The sequence below is a fragment of the Cyprinodon tularosa genome, unplaced genomic scaffold (assembly GCF_016077235.1).
Source record: "Cyprinodon tularosa strain WSP-4 unplaced genomic scaffold, ASM1607723v1 ctg199, whole genome shotgun sequence".
NCBI classification, from domain to species: Eukaryota; Metazoa; Chordata; class Actinopteri; order Cyprinodontiformes; family Cyprinodontidae; genus Cyprinodon; species Cyprinodon tularosa.
In genome coordinates this window covers 974,596-989,255 of record NW_024038729.1, presented here as the reverse complement: position 1 = coordinate 989,255, position 14,660 = coordinate 974,596, and the positions used below count along the sequence as shown (strand labels likewise).

The 14,660-nt window shown below is 36.8% G+C and overlaps 1 protein-coding gene across 1 annotated transcript; it reads right to left on the bottom strand.

The window, feature by feature from the left end:
- Positions 1-3,152: 3,152 nt before the first annotated feature.
- memo1 (mediator of cell motility 1) lies at positions 3,153-14,013 on the bottom strand. The gene is made up of 9 exons (XM_038284102.1): positions 13,694-14,013; positions 11,634-11,715; positions 11,481-11,549; positions 11,208-11,320; positions 10,286-10,397; positions 6,021-6,163; positions 5,851-5,927; positions 5,151-5,255; positions 3,153-4,482 (listed from the first exon to the last, which is right to left on the bottom strand). Exons 1-9 carry the CDS (start codon positions 13,752-13,754, stop codon positions 4,351-4,353), a joined length of 894 nt encoding a protein of 297 aa, XP_038140030.1. The 5' UTR covers positions 13,755-14,013; the 3' UTR covers positions 3,153-4,350.
- Positions 14,014-14,660: the final 647 nt, after the last annotated feature.

Sequence of the window (14,660 nt, the reverse complement as noted above, 5' to 3'; positions counted from 1 at the left end):
CATCATTTTTCCAATAGTGGTTTAGGTTTTTAAGGTCATGTTAAACAACTAGGTTGAAAGCATAATCTTTGACCAAACACTATATATATATATATATATATATATATATATATATATATATATATATATATATATATATATATATATATATATACACATGTATATAAATAAAATAGAAATTGGATTCCGTTAAAAGATTTAAAGAGTGGAAATAAGACAAAGGCTGAGAAGCACACTGAACCCTCCATTACCGCAGGCTCAGGAGAATGGTGTATCTAAAAGGACAGCCTGCATTTTTTATTGCGGTTAACAGAGACAGTAATCACATATGTTCTGCAGTGAGAAGCATGTATAAAAAAAAATTGAGGAGATCAAACTGGAGATCCAGTTGCACTCCTTTAACTGTGTTTTTGCTCCCGGTTGTGCCTCCGAGGCTGTTTACTTAATTTGGTCAAGTTTTTTCTTATTTAAAATCAAAGAAAGTTAAATGATTATTTACTCCAAAAGCCTGATTTTGTTTCAAGTTTGTTAATTCATATGAAAATTGCTACATCCAGCTAAGAAAAACCTAATGAAAGCAAAAGATTTTTGCTAGTCATTTCAAGGTCCATGGGAAGCAATCATGGGAAGCACTGCTGACTGGATAGCTGCTCAGCTTAGTCACCGATACTCCCCATGGACCATGACCTCAGATTGTCATTGCTAGAGCTGCTGCTTCAAGGAAAGAAAAAAATGTAAAGCTAAAACAAAAAAAGCCCTTCCTAAGCTCCATAAGGAGTGGACTGCTGCTGAAGTGGGTGCTTTCCCCCATACCGCCCACACTGGGGCTAATCAAGTCATGAACTACAGCTGCTATATTTCTTGTGTTACACCAAAAGTACAAATAATGCTTTAATGACTGTGGTATCGCTGTGCTTAAGTAGCCAGCAAAGTTTGCCAAAATAAACCTCAAAGATTCTCAACGGCAAGGATGGGAAACACCAGAGCCAACAATGCAGATTGGTTAGAGATCAATCTCTCTGCTTCCATAATAATACTGCAACACTACATTAATTCAGAATTCAACAAGTAAGAAACCTCGACTATTTATTTACCACATATATAGTAAGTATACCTCTTTTTAAGTAAATAACCATTTTAATTTGTTATATTCTAGTCTTCTGAGAAGCAGAGATTTTGGTTTCATCATCTCTAAGCTGTAATCCCCTTCTTTAAACATAATTAAGCTTTAAACCTCCAACCTAATTATAGATAAAATGTATCTTTAAACAATCCTCCAACTATGCAAACTTTTTTAGAGAGTTTTTTCATAGCTAAACAAATAAAATACATGCAAAAAAAAACTGTGTTGGCAAAAAAACAAGACACTTGAGCAGAGGGGTATTTTCAGTACATTTTACTTCTTTTGTAACATGAATCCTCTGCCTTTTTTGAAGAGCCTTTTGGGATGCTTTGTCAGTGGAACCTGAGATCATAAAAAACTCCATCACAGGAGCAGTTAAGCAGTATTTATCCTTTTTTTAAGGTTAACGATGTGAAAACCTTCAATTCCTAAATTAAGGAAAACAAATGCATAAAAAATAGCTAAAAAGACAATAACCATAAACATAAAAATTAACAGTGTCAAGGTTAAGCTTTTGTCTCTGGCTACAAGGAGGAAATGACAGACAGAACATAACTCCCTTTGGAGAAGGGAGGCAACAGTGGGTGCCATTTTAGCCCAGAAGGGATGTGCAGAGTAATAATACTGCTTTTGTGTTGGGCAAGCTCAGGATCAGATTGGGTTGTCCGCAAAGAGCACATAAAAAAAAGAACAAATAAAGGATAATAAGACTGAAAGTGAGAATGTTTTATACATCTACTTTTTATATATATTTATATAAATGTGCAACAGTGATAAAAGGCACAATAGCACAGTGAGTCATGCTTTGCTAGTTTCCTGTAAATCAGCATTTAGAGGTTGAGTGAGTCTGGGATTTAACCTCCAGTCTGTGCACCACTAGGTTCAACCAAGTTTAGTTTGCATTAATGTTTAATTTGAAATTTCTAATGCTGCCAGGAATGACGTGGAGCTACTTGCCTTAAGAAATAAAGCTGAATAAAACTGAAATTTACCAAAAAAATAGCAAAACCACTAAATCCTGAACTGTGATTAATTTTTTAAGTTTTAAAGAGTTAGTTTCTTGCAAAAGTATTCACACCCCTTAAACTTAAAAATAAAATAAAACCAACAAAATTCAGTGCATCTTATCTGGATTTCATATAGAGGGTAGAGCAACAGATGAGCCATAGGAAGCCCTGTCTGCAGGCGCCACAAAAACGTAGGTTTACAGCAAACCTGGTAAACAGGGTCAAATATCGCAGAAATCAATGAATATGCCACATGCACAATGAAACTGGGTGGTGGTGGTGGCATCATGCTTTGGGCTTGCTGTTCACTTGCAGGGGCGGAAAGATGGCAGAAAAGATATGCAGCTGCAAATCACAGATTGTGGAGAACAACCCTAAGGAAAGGGACACATCATAACGGCCCAGTCACAGTCCAGACTTCAACGGATTGGAAAAGTCTGTTAAGACTTGAAAAGCAGCAAGTAATGTTATTATTAGACATGGCAATAATGCTACCGATTATAGTTAACCAACATTTTCCACACCCCAGAGCAATCCTGCATCTGCAGCCCCTGTGTTTGTGAATCTGCAAACACTTTTAGGACATTTCTAGTTTTCAAACAGAAAATAAAACACTTCAATATTTTTTTTATACGGTATATATTTTATCAAATCATGTAGAGCTGGTAGAGGCGTGCCCTGAAACACCTGCAGTATAAGGTGGCTAAAAATATATTTTTTCATTGATTTCCAGTTGTTATGTTTCATCTGTTGCTCTAATATGTAAAATTCAATAAGATATACATTAAAAAGTAGGAAGTATTAATACTTTTGCAAAACACTGTAAAAGAAATATCCCCTCTTGGCTCCTGTGTTTCTATTATGTTACCATAAATCCAAAACATAACCGGTAACCAACTGTGTCCCGGATTTATCCGACTGCATTTTTGAGCAGACCTAAACTTTAAAAATCCACTTTTTTTGCAATTTAGATCGTTTTTAGGTAATTATGACATGCACTTTGAAAAAACTAAACATGTAGGTAACTGAAAAGAAAGGATTGTGCGTATTTATTTTTATGTAAATTAAAAAAATTGAAACAAAGAGCTGTAAATAAAAACCTCCATCAAAAACATGTAATCCTTGAAGTTATTCGTCATCCCAGCTTGGCCAGTTTGTTTGTACTATGCTGAGAGCTCTGCTGAACATGTAACAAAACATTTTACAAGTCAAGAAAAAAAAAAAAACATTTGAAATGTACTCATCTGAAAATCCAGTTACGGCAGAGATTCAATGTGGAGGTGTAAAAAAGTAAATAAAATAAAAAAACGAGGTTGCTGGGTTGGGGTTGAGATTTGATTACATATCTGTGGCACCTTTAACTCTAGCAAGGCTCTCATATTGCAAACTTTACTGCAATAAACATATGACTGGAGTGAAGGATCAGTGGTGAGCACACCAACCTGTGGGCCACACAATGTTGACAGCCTCAGAGCCAAAGTGACGAAGCTGCTACTCTAATCTACATACTAATCCAGTTCATACTATCACATCTATCAGAACCTCTAAAAAGTAAAAAAAAAAAAAAGGTTAAAATAGGAATAAAATATATTTAATAAACCATTATTATGATAACGTTGTTTTTGGTTTATACAGTAGGGTGTACATTAAATGTGTTGGGTGCAGCCCTTTTTAAGCAACTATATATGCTAGACAGTGGTACCAGTTACCTATGAAGTTTCCTTAGCATACATTGTGATGGAGTCAGAATATAGACTCCACCCTCTTCTGGCATCTGAATAATCTCCAGTAGTATTTGCAGTTTTTATTTTAACTGGTTTGACTCTAGGGAAAGTTACAAGAGAACACATCAAATCCAAATAAATCATCTTTTCACATCGCTAATCCTCTTTAGTGTAGGGAAAACAAAAGGATCTAGGGGAACAATGCATAAAGAAAAGATATGCTCCTCATCGCCTCTTATCTCTGATAACTTCTCTGCAACCAAAAGCTCGGAAGACACTTCAAACTGAGAGGCGGGTGGAGAAAAGGGACGAAGAGCTGAGGGACTTAAGGGAAATTACTTTATTGGCTTCCATTATCTAAGTTTTCCTGCAAATAGTGGGCATTACTGGGGTGGGGGTGGGGGGGTTAGGATCTGGGGTTCATGGGTCAAGATTATGGCATTAAGATAGTAAGGGCAGGGTGGCGGCGGTGCGGTGGCCCCTGCAGAAGTTGACCTCAATGAACGATGAGCGCCCCGGCAGCATAACTCACGGAGCTGTCCTGCCAGTTCCTGCACTGACTCGATTGGGCGTAGTTGAGGAAAGAAAAGTTCATGTCTAAACCAGACTTCCTAAGCTCGGCCACGGCCTGCAAAACAGAAACACGCAATCATTTTCCAAGTGATGGCAGATAAGGTAAGATTAGATAAGATTTACACCAAGTGGTGCAAAACGGTGAAGGATAGAGATAAAAACCTGCTTTGACATAAGTAACTGAAAAACTCATCTCAGATGAAAGTCGTTCATAATGAGTTTACTTAATAACATAATTTCATGCTGCATTAAAAACAAATGTCACCAACCATAAAACAGTCTCAAAGAGCCTCAGTGAATGCTAATTAACGCTGATCGCAGTAGAGGAAGTTCTTTGCAAACGCATTTTGCAAACATGGATAATGCAATAATTGAGTTTGCAATGATTTTATGCAGCCATTATATCCGTTTTACTTTCTCTCATCCAGCTTTCTGCAGTGGTTTTAGCTGTATTTTAATCTGGCAAGAGCACCTTCTAAAACAAAGCAGAAATCATGAAATCAACTCACTAATAATGTAAGATTTTTTTAGAAAGTAAAACTGGCTGATTACCTCCGCCACAGTTGGTACCAATAAAGTTAATGTAAGTGACTAAACATGAAGTTAAATGGGTATAAATATTTCATCAAAGCCTTACAGATGATCTGCATCATCAAGTAAATTCATTAGAAGGGAGATTTACTAAGTAAAAAAGATAAATAATGTTTGCTTTGCAGTTCTTACATTTAGCAGCACTCCAATAGGGTGGCGCCCACAGATGGTGTTACGGTACTTCTTCAAGTAGTTGGTGAAAGAAATTGGATCCAGCTGCTCTATAATGCTCATTCCCTGCAAAAGAAAGAAGAGGCAGCAAGATAAAAAATATAATAATGAAAAAAGGCTCTGCTTTTTATCAATCCATCTATGGTTAGGATCTAACAAAGGCTAAAAGAACCCGCACCTAAAGGAGGCAAACATTCATGCAGCTGTGCTCCTTCTCAATGTAGAATTCACATTTATAACAGACGTGACATAAAAAAGTTTTACATGTAGACATGATCATTCTGATCATTTGTTTAAATGAAAGCAAAATGTAATATTTCTTCTAAATTTTATTTAGTTATAGTATGATTGATGGAAAAAGGTTTTGTTTGCTTCCAATGTGACTCATTACATTTCCGTGTTCAATAAGAAAAAAAATGAAAACAGTGCAATCTCTATTTTAAATAAACAGAATATGATAAGTCTAAAATACATAAAATTTATAAATATTACTACCAATAATTTTCATTGGGTAAATTAGATAAAACTAGCCTAACCTGTTAGAGCATATTACAAAAACAATGGAGCATAAACAGTAGGGATGGAACGGTTTATGAAAACCGTTCGGTTCGACTGTCTCACTAAACAGTGATATTTAATAAAGACTTTTTAATTTAGTTACCATCTTATCAAGATGCTCAATAGATCTGTAGATCTCTCCTTGAGATTCATCATAGTAGGTGTAGCGAAACCGTTGACCTTAAACAGAAACAAAGACAAAAGCTTTTCTCTCATCATTTATGATCAAACTCAATAAATTGACAGCATTTCTTCCCTTTTTTTGTTCCCTACCCCAGTGGCAGAAGTCAGAGGAGATGATGAAAAGGTTGGAAGGGTCTGCCAGATATTTGCTGAGCAGCCTTCCATATTCCTGCTCCTTAGACTCGCTCAGAGCGCCAACAAGCACAGGAACAATGCTGAACTCTTCTTTGTGGCTGCAACATCAGAATGAAAGAACAGCCTTCGTTTCAAAAAAATACATGCATTTTGGCCTTTGAAACAGTGCATTACATAAAAAATATATCGGCTGAAAAACCCCAAAACAGAAAGACTGGTAAAACCTAGGAGTTGAAAATAAATGATCAGTATACACTCACCGGCCACTTTATTAGGTACACCTGTCCAACTGCTCGTTAACACTTAATTTCTAAGCAGCCAATCACATGGCGGCAACTCAGTGCATTTAGGCATAAAGACATGGTCAAGACAATCTCCTGCAGTTCAAACAGAGCATCAGTATGGGGAAGAAAGGTGATTTGAGTGACTTTGAACGTGGCATGATTGTTGGTGCCAGAAGGGCTGGTCTGAGTATTTCAGAAACTGCTGATCTACTGGGGTTTTCACGCACAACCATCTCTAGGGTTTACAGAGAATGGTCCGAAAAAGAAAAAACATCCAGTGAGCGGCAGTTCTGTGGGCGGAAATGCCTTGTTGATGCCAGAGGTCAGAGGAGAATGGCCAGACTGGTTCGAGCTGATAGAAGTGCAACAGTGACTCAAATAACCACCCGTTACAACCAAGGTGGGCAGAAGAGCATCTCTGAACGCACAGTACATCGAACTTTGAGGCAGATGGGCTACAGCAGCAGAAGACCACACCGGGTGCCACTCCTTTCAGCTAAGAACAGGAAACTGAGGCTACAATTTGCACAAGCTCATCGAAATTGGACAATAGAAGATTGGAAAAACGTTGCCTGGTCTGATGAGTCTCGATTTCTGCTGCGACATTCGGATGGTAGGATCAGAATTTGGCGTCTACAACATGAAAGCATGGATCCATCCTGCCTTGTATCAACGGTTCAGGCTGGTGGTGGTGGTGTCATGGTGTGGGGAATATTTTCTTGGCACTCTTTGGGCCCCTTGGTACCAATTGAGCATTGTTGCAACGCCACAGCCTACCTGAGTATTGTTGCTGACCATGTCCATCCCTTTATGACCACAATGTACCCAACTTCTGATGGCTACTTTCAGCAGGATAACGCGCCATGTCATAAAGCTGGAATCATCTCAGACTGGTTTCTTGAACATGACAATGAGTTCACTGTAGTCAAATGGCCTCCACAGTCACCAGATCTCAATCCAATAGAGCATCTTTGGGATGTGGTGGAACGGGAGATTCGCATCATGGATGTGCAGCCGACAAATCTGTGGCAACTGTGTGATGCCATCATGTCAATATGGACCAAACTCCCTGAGGAATGCTTCCAGCACCTTGTTGAATCTATGCCACCAAGAATTGAGGCAGTTCTGAAGGCAAAAGGGGGTCCAACCCATTACTAGCATGGGGTACCTAATAAAGTGGCCGGTGAGTGTATATTACAGTATAATTTTATTTAACAACTGATGTGACATTCCTGATATTTCCATAAGCCTTACGGTCTGATTACAGCGTTTATCACTGACTCATGTTCCATGTTTTATAACATATTTATTCAATTCAATCCATTTATCTATATAGCGCCAATTCACAACACATGTCAAATGTCATCTCAAGGCACTTTCAACCAGATCATACAGTCATATTGATTCACTTTTCTATCTAAGGTAAAACCAGTGGATTTCATCGACTCATTGACTCAAAGGCAATCCCTCATTATTTATTAAATGTTATATTGCAGAAGTTTTATGAACATTTCAAAATAATTTGTCGGATGTTTTAAATACCCAATGGATGGCATTTATGACTACCAAAATGATCATTGAGATGTCTGCTGGGGTTTTTTTGTTTTTTTTCCTGGAACCAACATTTCACCAATTTGTTGTTCTACAGCTTTAAAGGTGCAAAGAGGCTTCTGCCTGAGGAAGAAAGTTGTGCTAATAATCATACCCACTTTTGCAAATAAAGTATTTCCAGTAAAATATCAAACTGAAGCCCTCAATTAACTAAACTTTATTTAACTATTATTTATTCATAAAATAGAAACACCTGGATTTTAATAGAAAAAATAAATCAAAAGGGACAAATTGAGTCTTCAACTGACACGGTGTCTCCACTGTATGCCTTTTTGTCTGAGGAGCTGGTTTGACAATGGATGAGCTTCAGGGTGGGGTTTTACCCAAACATGTCACTGCAGTTCAATAATCACTACCTGGATGCATTTATGACCCCCCCCCCCTCTATGAGAAAAGCATGGGAAGAGGGTTCAAAAGTCAGATGTGGTGGTCTAGGTTTGTTTCTGCAGCATTAGCAAAAAATGTACCTCACCGATTCTTTTTCCGACCTACATGAAGAAAAATCTACTTTCAAAGTCTTCTCTACTGCCTTTAAATACGACACTTTGGTCTGTAACACCATTTAAAGAACACATAACCATCCCTGAGATTCTAAATACAAAACTAACCCTGTTTTAATCAGTCATGTATGGTTTCATCATCATAAACCAACAAATAACACTGTGTTCTTTGGGAATCATTGTGTAATCAGTGTTTGGCTGTGTTGCCAATTTGGATAATCACAAATATTAAAATACTTAGTATTTAAAATATAATTACTGCCCTAAAATGTTAGGGAGTTATTTTACATTAAGGTAAGAAGCATACCTTAAAACAAGAAAGTCTCTGATTCCAGACAAATAAATACAGAGAGTGAAAAGTGCTTAAGAGAACAGTGTCTCAATATATGGATTTGTTTTCACAAAAGAAATGGGGGTTTAAAAACACATTAATTGGGCAGAACTTTAGTCTAGAAAAAGGTCCAAGATGCTTAAATTTATTTACAAGCAACTTTAATATGTAGTTATGAAGAAACAGACTGCCAAGATCACTACAAACTGATCTAAGGCTCATATTTTCTGTTAATTACTGGTGCAAAACATCAACATCTGTTAACAGCCCAGTGTGCCAGAGGAATACATAAAACCTTCAACTAAAGTCATATTTTAAGGTTTTAAGTGGGTCATGTTGTGAGGCAACAATTACAACCACAAATCACTCGCAAAATGAACACATCTTTAGGATGCTTGTGTGAACTTGTTTATATTTCCTATTTAGAACCATTTTGGTATATTTACTAACCCTCGGGGGGGAGGACCAACAGGCCTTATGGGAAGCCAAGATTGGTCCTAATGTGGCAGACCCCATTTTTAACCTTTTAGAGTCCGTTTAGAGGCCGGGTGTCAATTAACTTTAGGTTAAGGTTAGAAGTATACTGATAATCATTCAGGTAAATGTCAGGGTTATGCATAAATTCAGTAGCTAAAATGAATATAAGTCAATGTAAAGTTTTAATATGGATAGAAATACAAATGTGTGTGTCTTTGTATCTATAGGGGGGGATTTAGAGTCCTTTTGGTAAAAACCTGCAAGCTTTACTTTTAAAATAAGAGCGAATGTTACCAACTGCCTTTCACCGAAAGCTAAATATAATTCAGCTCAGGACTAAGTGGGTGGCAACAATACACAGCACCATACCCCCCTTCTACAAGCTTAAATTGAATATCTGACAAGAAATTTAAAAGCTTGGAGGACTTTTCACTTTTAAAATATCAACAAAAGTAAATCTTAAGGTTTTATTCTGAGACACTTTTGGTACATCTTGGGTAGACCTAAAGGTTGTTTTAAAGCCTGCAGCAGCTTAAGATATACTGCAGTGTTGATTTTAACTGGAACACGAGGGAGAGGGCACATTCCCATTTTAAATTCACTGAATGGGTTTCATGTTAGATAAAAACTATTTCAGTGGGTTTTTTTTTTTTACGGACCCCTTCCTACACCTTCACTTCCCTTCTCTTAAAACTTTGATCAGCTGAACAGAATTTGCTGAAGATGCAAAAGACAGAGCAGAAACTGAGCAGAGATTGGAGTATTGCCATTGCAGCTCCCAAATCATAGAAGACATTCTATCTGCAAATATAAATAAATTAATTTCATAAATTAAAGTGCCAGTAAAGAATGTTCCAGGGCTCTGTCAACATTCCTTGAGCTATGTAGGATTTTCTTTAAAAAATAAAAAAGATCCCAAAATAATCTGTTTTCTTTGGTAAAACCTGAAAATGTACACCATTCCCATGGATATTATATCCCACTTTGAGATCTATAAAGCCAATCAATCAATATTACCTCTCCATGGCTTTAGCAGTGTAAGGCAAGTGCATTTCAATACTGTGCTCATCTTCATCTGTCTGCAGGGTCATCCTCTCAAACAGGCCAGTCTTCCAGAGGTCTGCATAAACTGTGAAACAGAGAGGAAACTTTCTTCAGTCAAGTTTAAGCTCTATTTACAATTTTCTATAAACGAATACAACAAAAATGTAAACTTTCACAATAAACCTTTAACAAATCACTAGTGGATTCCTAACTTACATTAAATGTTTTTTACATTTTTCTGATCCCACATAATATCAGCTAATATTAATTAACACCAGGCAAAATTATTTACTCTTTGACCATTTGCCATATTATAAACAAAAAAATAATTTATTTACCTTATTGGGGTTTTATGTAACTGACTGACAAAGTAATAATAGCAGTGAGGGAGAAGGATTTTATTTAACAACTGACTTTACATTATTTACAACTAAAACTGACAGGAGTGGAAGACATTTAGGTCTTCTATTCCTGTCAGTTTTAGCTGCAGCTTAAACTTGAAGTTGCAGCTTAATTGCATACCGTTATACCCATTATAACAGTATGCAATTAAGTTGCAGGTTCAAAAGCAGCATCCAACCTGCCCAAAATCCCATGGAAGCCTTTAAACTTTAACAATTTTTCTGCCTTAATTTCAACAGGTAAATAAGACGATCTGCCAATTAAATAGAGTATTTTTGCCCTTAAAAATTAGAAAATGTAGTTGTTTTTTTCTTTTTAATCATAAACCATCACGTTGTCAAACTGTTTTACCTGTTCAAAACAAGGAGAAATATGCTTGTTTTAAAACAAAATAACTTCATTTTATTTTTTTAGTTCACCACCTTCCAAATCCTCATTACTAATTTAGCGAAAGAAACATGTACAAAGGACATCAAGGGTGGAAACTAAGTACCTTTCTGGTCGATTCTCAGGTCATAGAGAGGAGTTCTATAGACTTCTGCAGGTGACAGGGCACAGCGAGAGAGGGGTACATGGTGTGAAGGTCCCAGAATGAACACCCTACGACTGAAAGGGAACAGGACTTCATCTTATTTAATCAGCATTATTTTCTGCTATCTACACTGAACCTGTTCATTCAGTCGAAGGACTGAAATAAAGATAAGATACTTTCCTGAAAAACTTTTCTCTATAATTAGAAACAGAGCAAGAAAGCTTCAGGACTTACGTAACAGAGGGATCCACCTGCTTGTAAGCATGTGCTGCACAAGCACCACAATAGGTGTATCCAGCATGGCTGCAAGCAAAAACAGATTGGTATATCATTATTACCGTTTCACATGTTCTAGGAAGGATTTCCTGTTTGTTAGAGTGCTCTTACGGTGCAATGATGGCTCTAGCAGGTCTGATTGTGGACTGTGCTTGGGACAGCCAGCCTTCTAGTTGTGCATTCAGCTGGGATCCTGCAAATGTGAACAATTTAAAGGATAATAAATATGATCAATAAGACTTATCTATTGGGATTATAATGCATATAAATTTTCAACTATAAACCAAAACACTACCTATAGTTTTTCTCCTTGTTTCCATTCATCATATTGAGTAGAAGACTACATATGTTGAGAAACCACTTGTTTTTTTTCTGTCCTGCAAAAAATTTGCATTTTTTTTTTCATGCAAAAAATTCTAGAATTATAACTTCTGAAATCAATTCAAGTGGGTTCATGTTATTACAGCCCAGATAGACCAAAACATATTTGTGAACATGCTACATTAGCATGACCATGCATGCAGATGCATTGAGAAAAATCTGAAATTCTAATTTTAGAATTTTTCCATGATAGTTTTTGTAATACAATGGAAGCAGTGTTTTCTTTTTTGTTGTCTTTTTTAAGGCATAATACTCTGTTGTTGCTTTAATGGTTTAAATATGTACTGCATTGCTCAGCTTTAGGTTCAGGTTACAATAAAAATAGATTTTTTTTCCGATTGCTTTAACTGTAAAATGAAAAGTACAAACAAGTAGAATTTTAGTTTTTAAAACCAGAAAATAGACATAATTTCTATCCTACACAAAGTTTCTAGAGAATAAATCATTTTTGTTTTGATATGCAACCCTTTTAAAAATGTTTCCTACTCAGTTTTAATAATATAATAATGTATCTTTACTATTGATCTCACATTGGAGAAATGTATCTTTGAATGTAAAACATCCCCTTGGGGAGCAGTGAAGTTCCATTGTGCAGCCGGGGGAGCAATGTGGGGTTATTTATCTTGATATACTGTAAATACCTTGATATACTGTATATATATTGTTTATTCTTAATGCACCTTTTCCCTCCTTGTTTGTACCTTTTTTAATTACTATGCCAATATGTGACCAGTGAATTTCTCCGCTGCAAGATCAATAAAACTCATCTAATCTAATCTAAGGGTCTTGCTCAGGAGCCCTGAGTGCAGGCTGCAGGGATTGTAACCTCCTCAGAGCAAAAGCGCATTGCTCTAACCACTAGGCCAACACTCCCCTAAGAATTTTAACTTTTTTTTTTTTTTTTGAAAATAATTAATTGTTCCTTAACATTAAATACTACCAACTTTCATTGAAGAAATAAAATGTCTAACTTAATTGTTTCAGGGATAAGAAAGCTGTAACTTAAAGATCCGTATTCAAGGATCTGTCATGTGAAACTCTAATAAAGATTGTTTATATTCTGGGTTAGAAAGTGACTTAAAACTGCATTTGTGTTCCACACTCTTTTTTTGGGATGAATCTGTTATTTCTGCTTGGTTCACCTCCTTATGAGAGAAAAAAAAAACAATGATATGTAATTTTTTATTTTCTTTTTTTCCCCATAAGAAACAGCTCACGGTATGTAAAATGGGGGAAGGGGTGCAACATGAAACTTGTGGTTTCAGCCAAGCCCTGCCCAGTCCTTTGTTTGACGCCAGGAAAACATTTCAACACATTACCTAAGCAGGTCGGAGAACAACAAAGTGCAGCAATGACAACCGTTGCTTTTAGTGCAGATGGTTTGGTAGCATTATAAAGAAGAGTCAGTTAGCATGTAGGCCAGGAAGTTCAGCTATGTTAGCCTCGTTAGCTACGGTTGACTTCAAAAACCTGAATGTAATCTTCCTCCCCGCAGATGCCCGTCTGTTTACAGACAATATGAAAAGATACGGTGTTGAATAAGTTTACACTAACCGTGTACTCCATGGGGTGACAGGAAAAAAGCAGGCTAATATCAGCTAAATGTTAGCTTACCGACTTTTATAAATATATATCTTTATCTTAGAGGTACGCGTCGGCTACCCTCACCACAGAGAGAAGCGTGTATAAATAATTACATTTCTGTAGCTTTACCATCATGGAGAGTAATAAACTTCAATGGCAGAAAATAAATGTTAACAATGTAAGCGCTGTGCTGTGCTGACAGTTACCCGAAGCTGAGTACCAACTCCCGGCGTGACTTGCTTCCCTGCACACCACTCGATTTGACATCTTGGTTCCCAAGCCGCCTATCTTGGTTTTCTTGATTCTCGTCAAAAGGAAAAATATAACAGAACAGTTAACTCCAGTGTTTCCTGGCTGACAGATCAAACAGCGCCTGCTGCTAGCTGACTTGCTTGAACAAAGACTGTAAAGACAGCTGGGCTAGCAAGCTAAGCTCGGTTAACTGTCAGCTGTAACCGGTTAGTTAGTTTAGTCAGCCTGTTCTGACAGCCTGGTGATGTTACCGTGTAAACTAAAAAAGGCACAAATCATCTTCTTCTTCTTCTTATGAGATTTTATGGCGGTTGGCAAACTTGTGAAATGTGCATTACCGCCACCAACTGATATGGAGTAAAGCAAGGAAACAGGAAACGATTCACCCCCCCCAAAAAAAAAAAAAAAAAAAAAAAAAAAAAAAAATACAATAAAATAACCTGTGTAACTTAAACCCACATAATACTAAATTATACTAAATTACATTTGCCCGTATAATTTTAATTTACTCTAGGTCATCGTACCTCTGCCAGTTTCTGATGGTCCCATTGGTCTTTCCATCATGCTTCCAACCATCTCCCAGTTCATATCTTTAACATCCAGATATTTTTCTGCAGCCTTCACTATTATTTTGATTTTTTCTGTTTTTTTTGTCGTCTGAGCAGTACAATTAATCACTTCCACCATGAAAAGAACAAAATTTGTCTTTTTAACAATTAGTGAGTCTTCATCAATTTTTGGAGATTTCTCTAGAGGTTTGAAATTTGCCGTGTGTTGAACTGTAGGTTTGGGTTTTTCTGACTGAGATGGGATCCTTTTTGCAGCTTCAGCATAAGTTATTCCAAGCTCAAATTTCATTTTTTTTATTTCTTCAGACCTTTTGCTTGCTTCACAGCCGCGATAAGCAGCAGTATGTTCTCC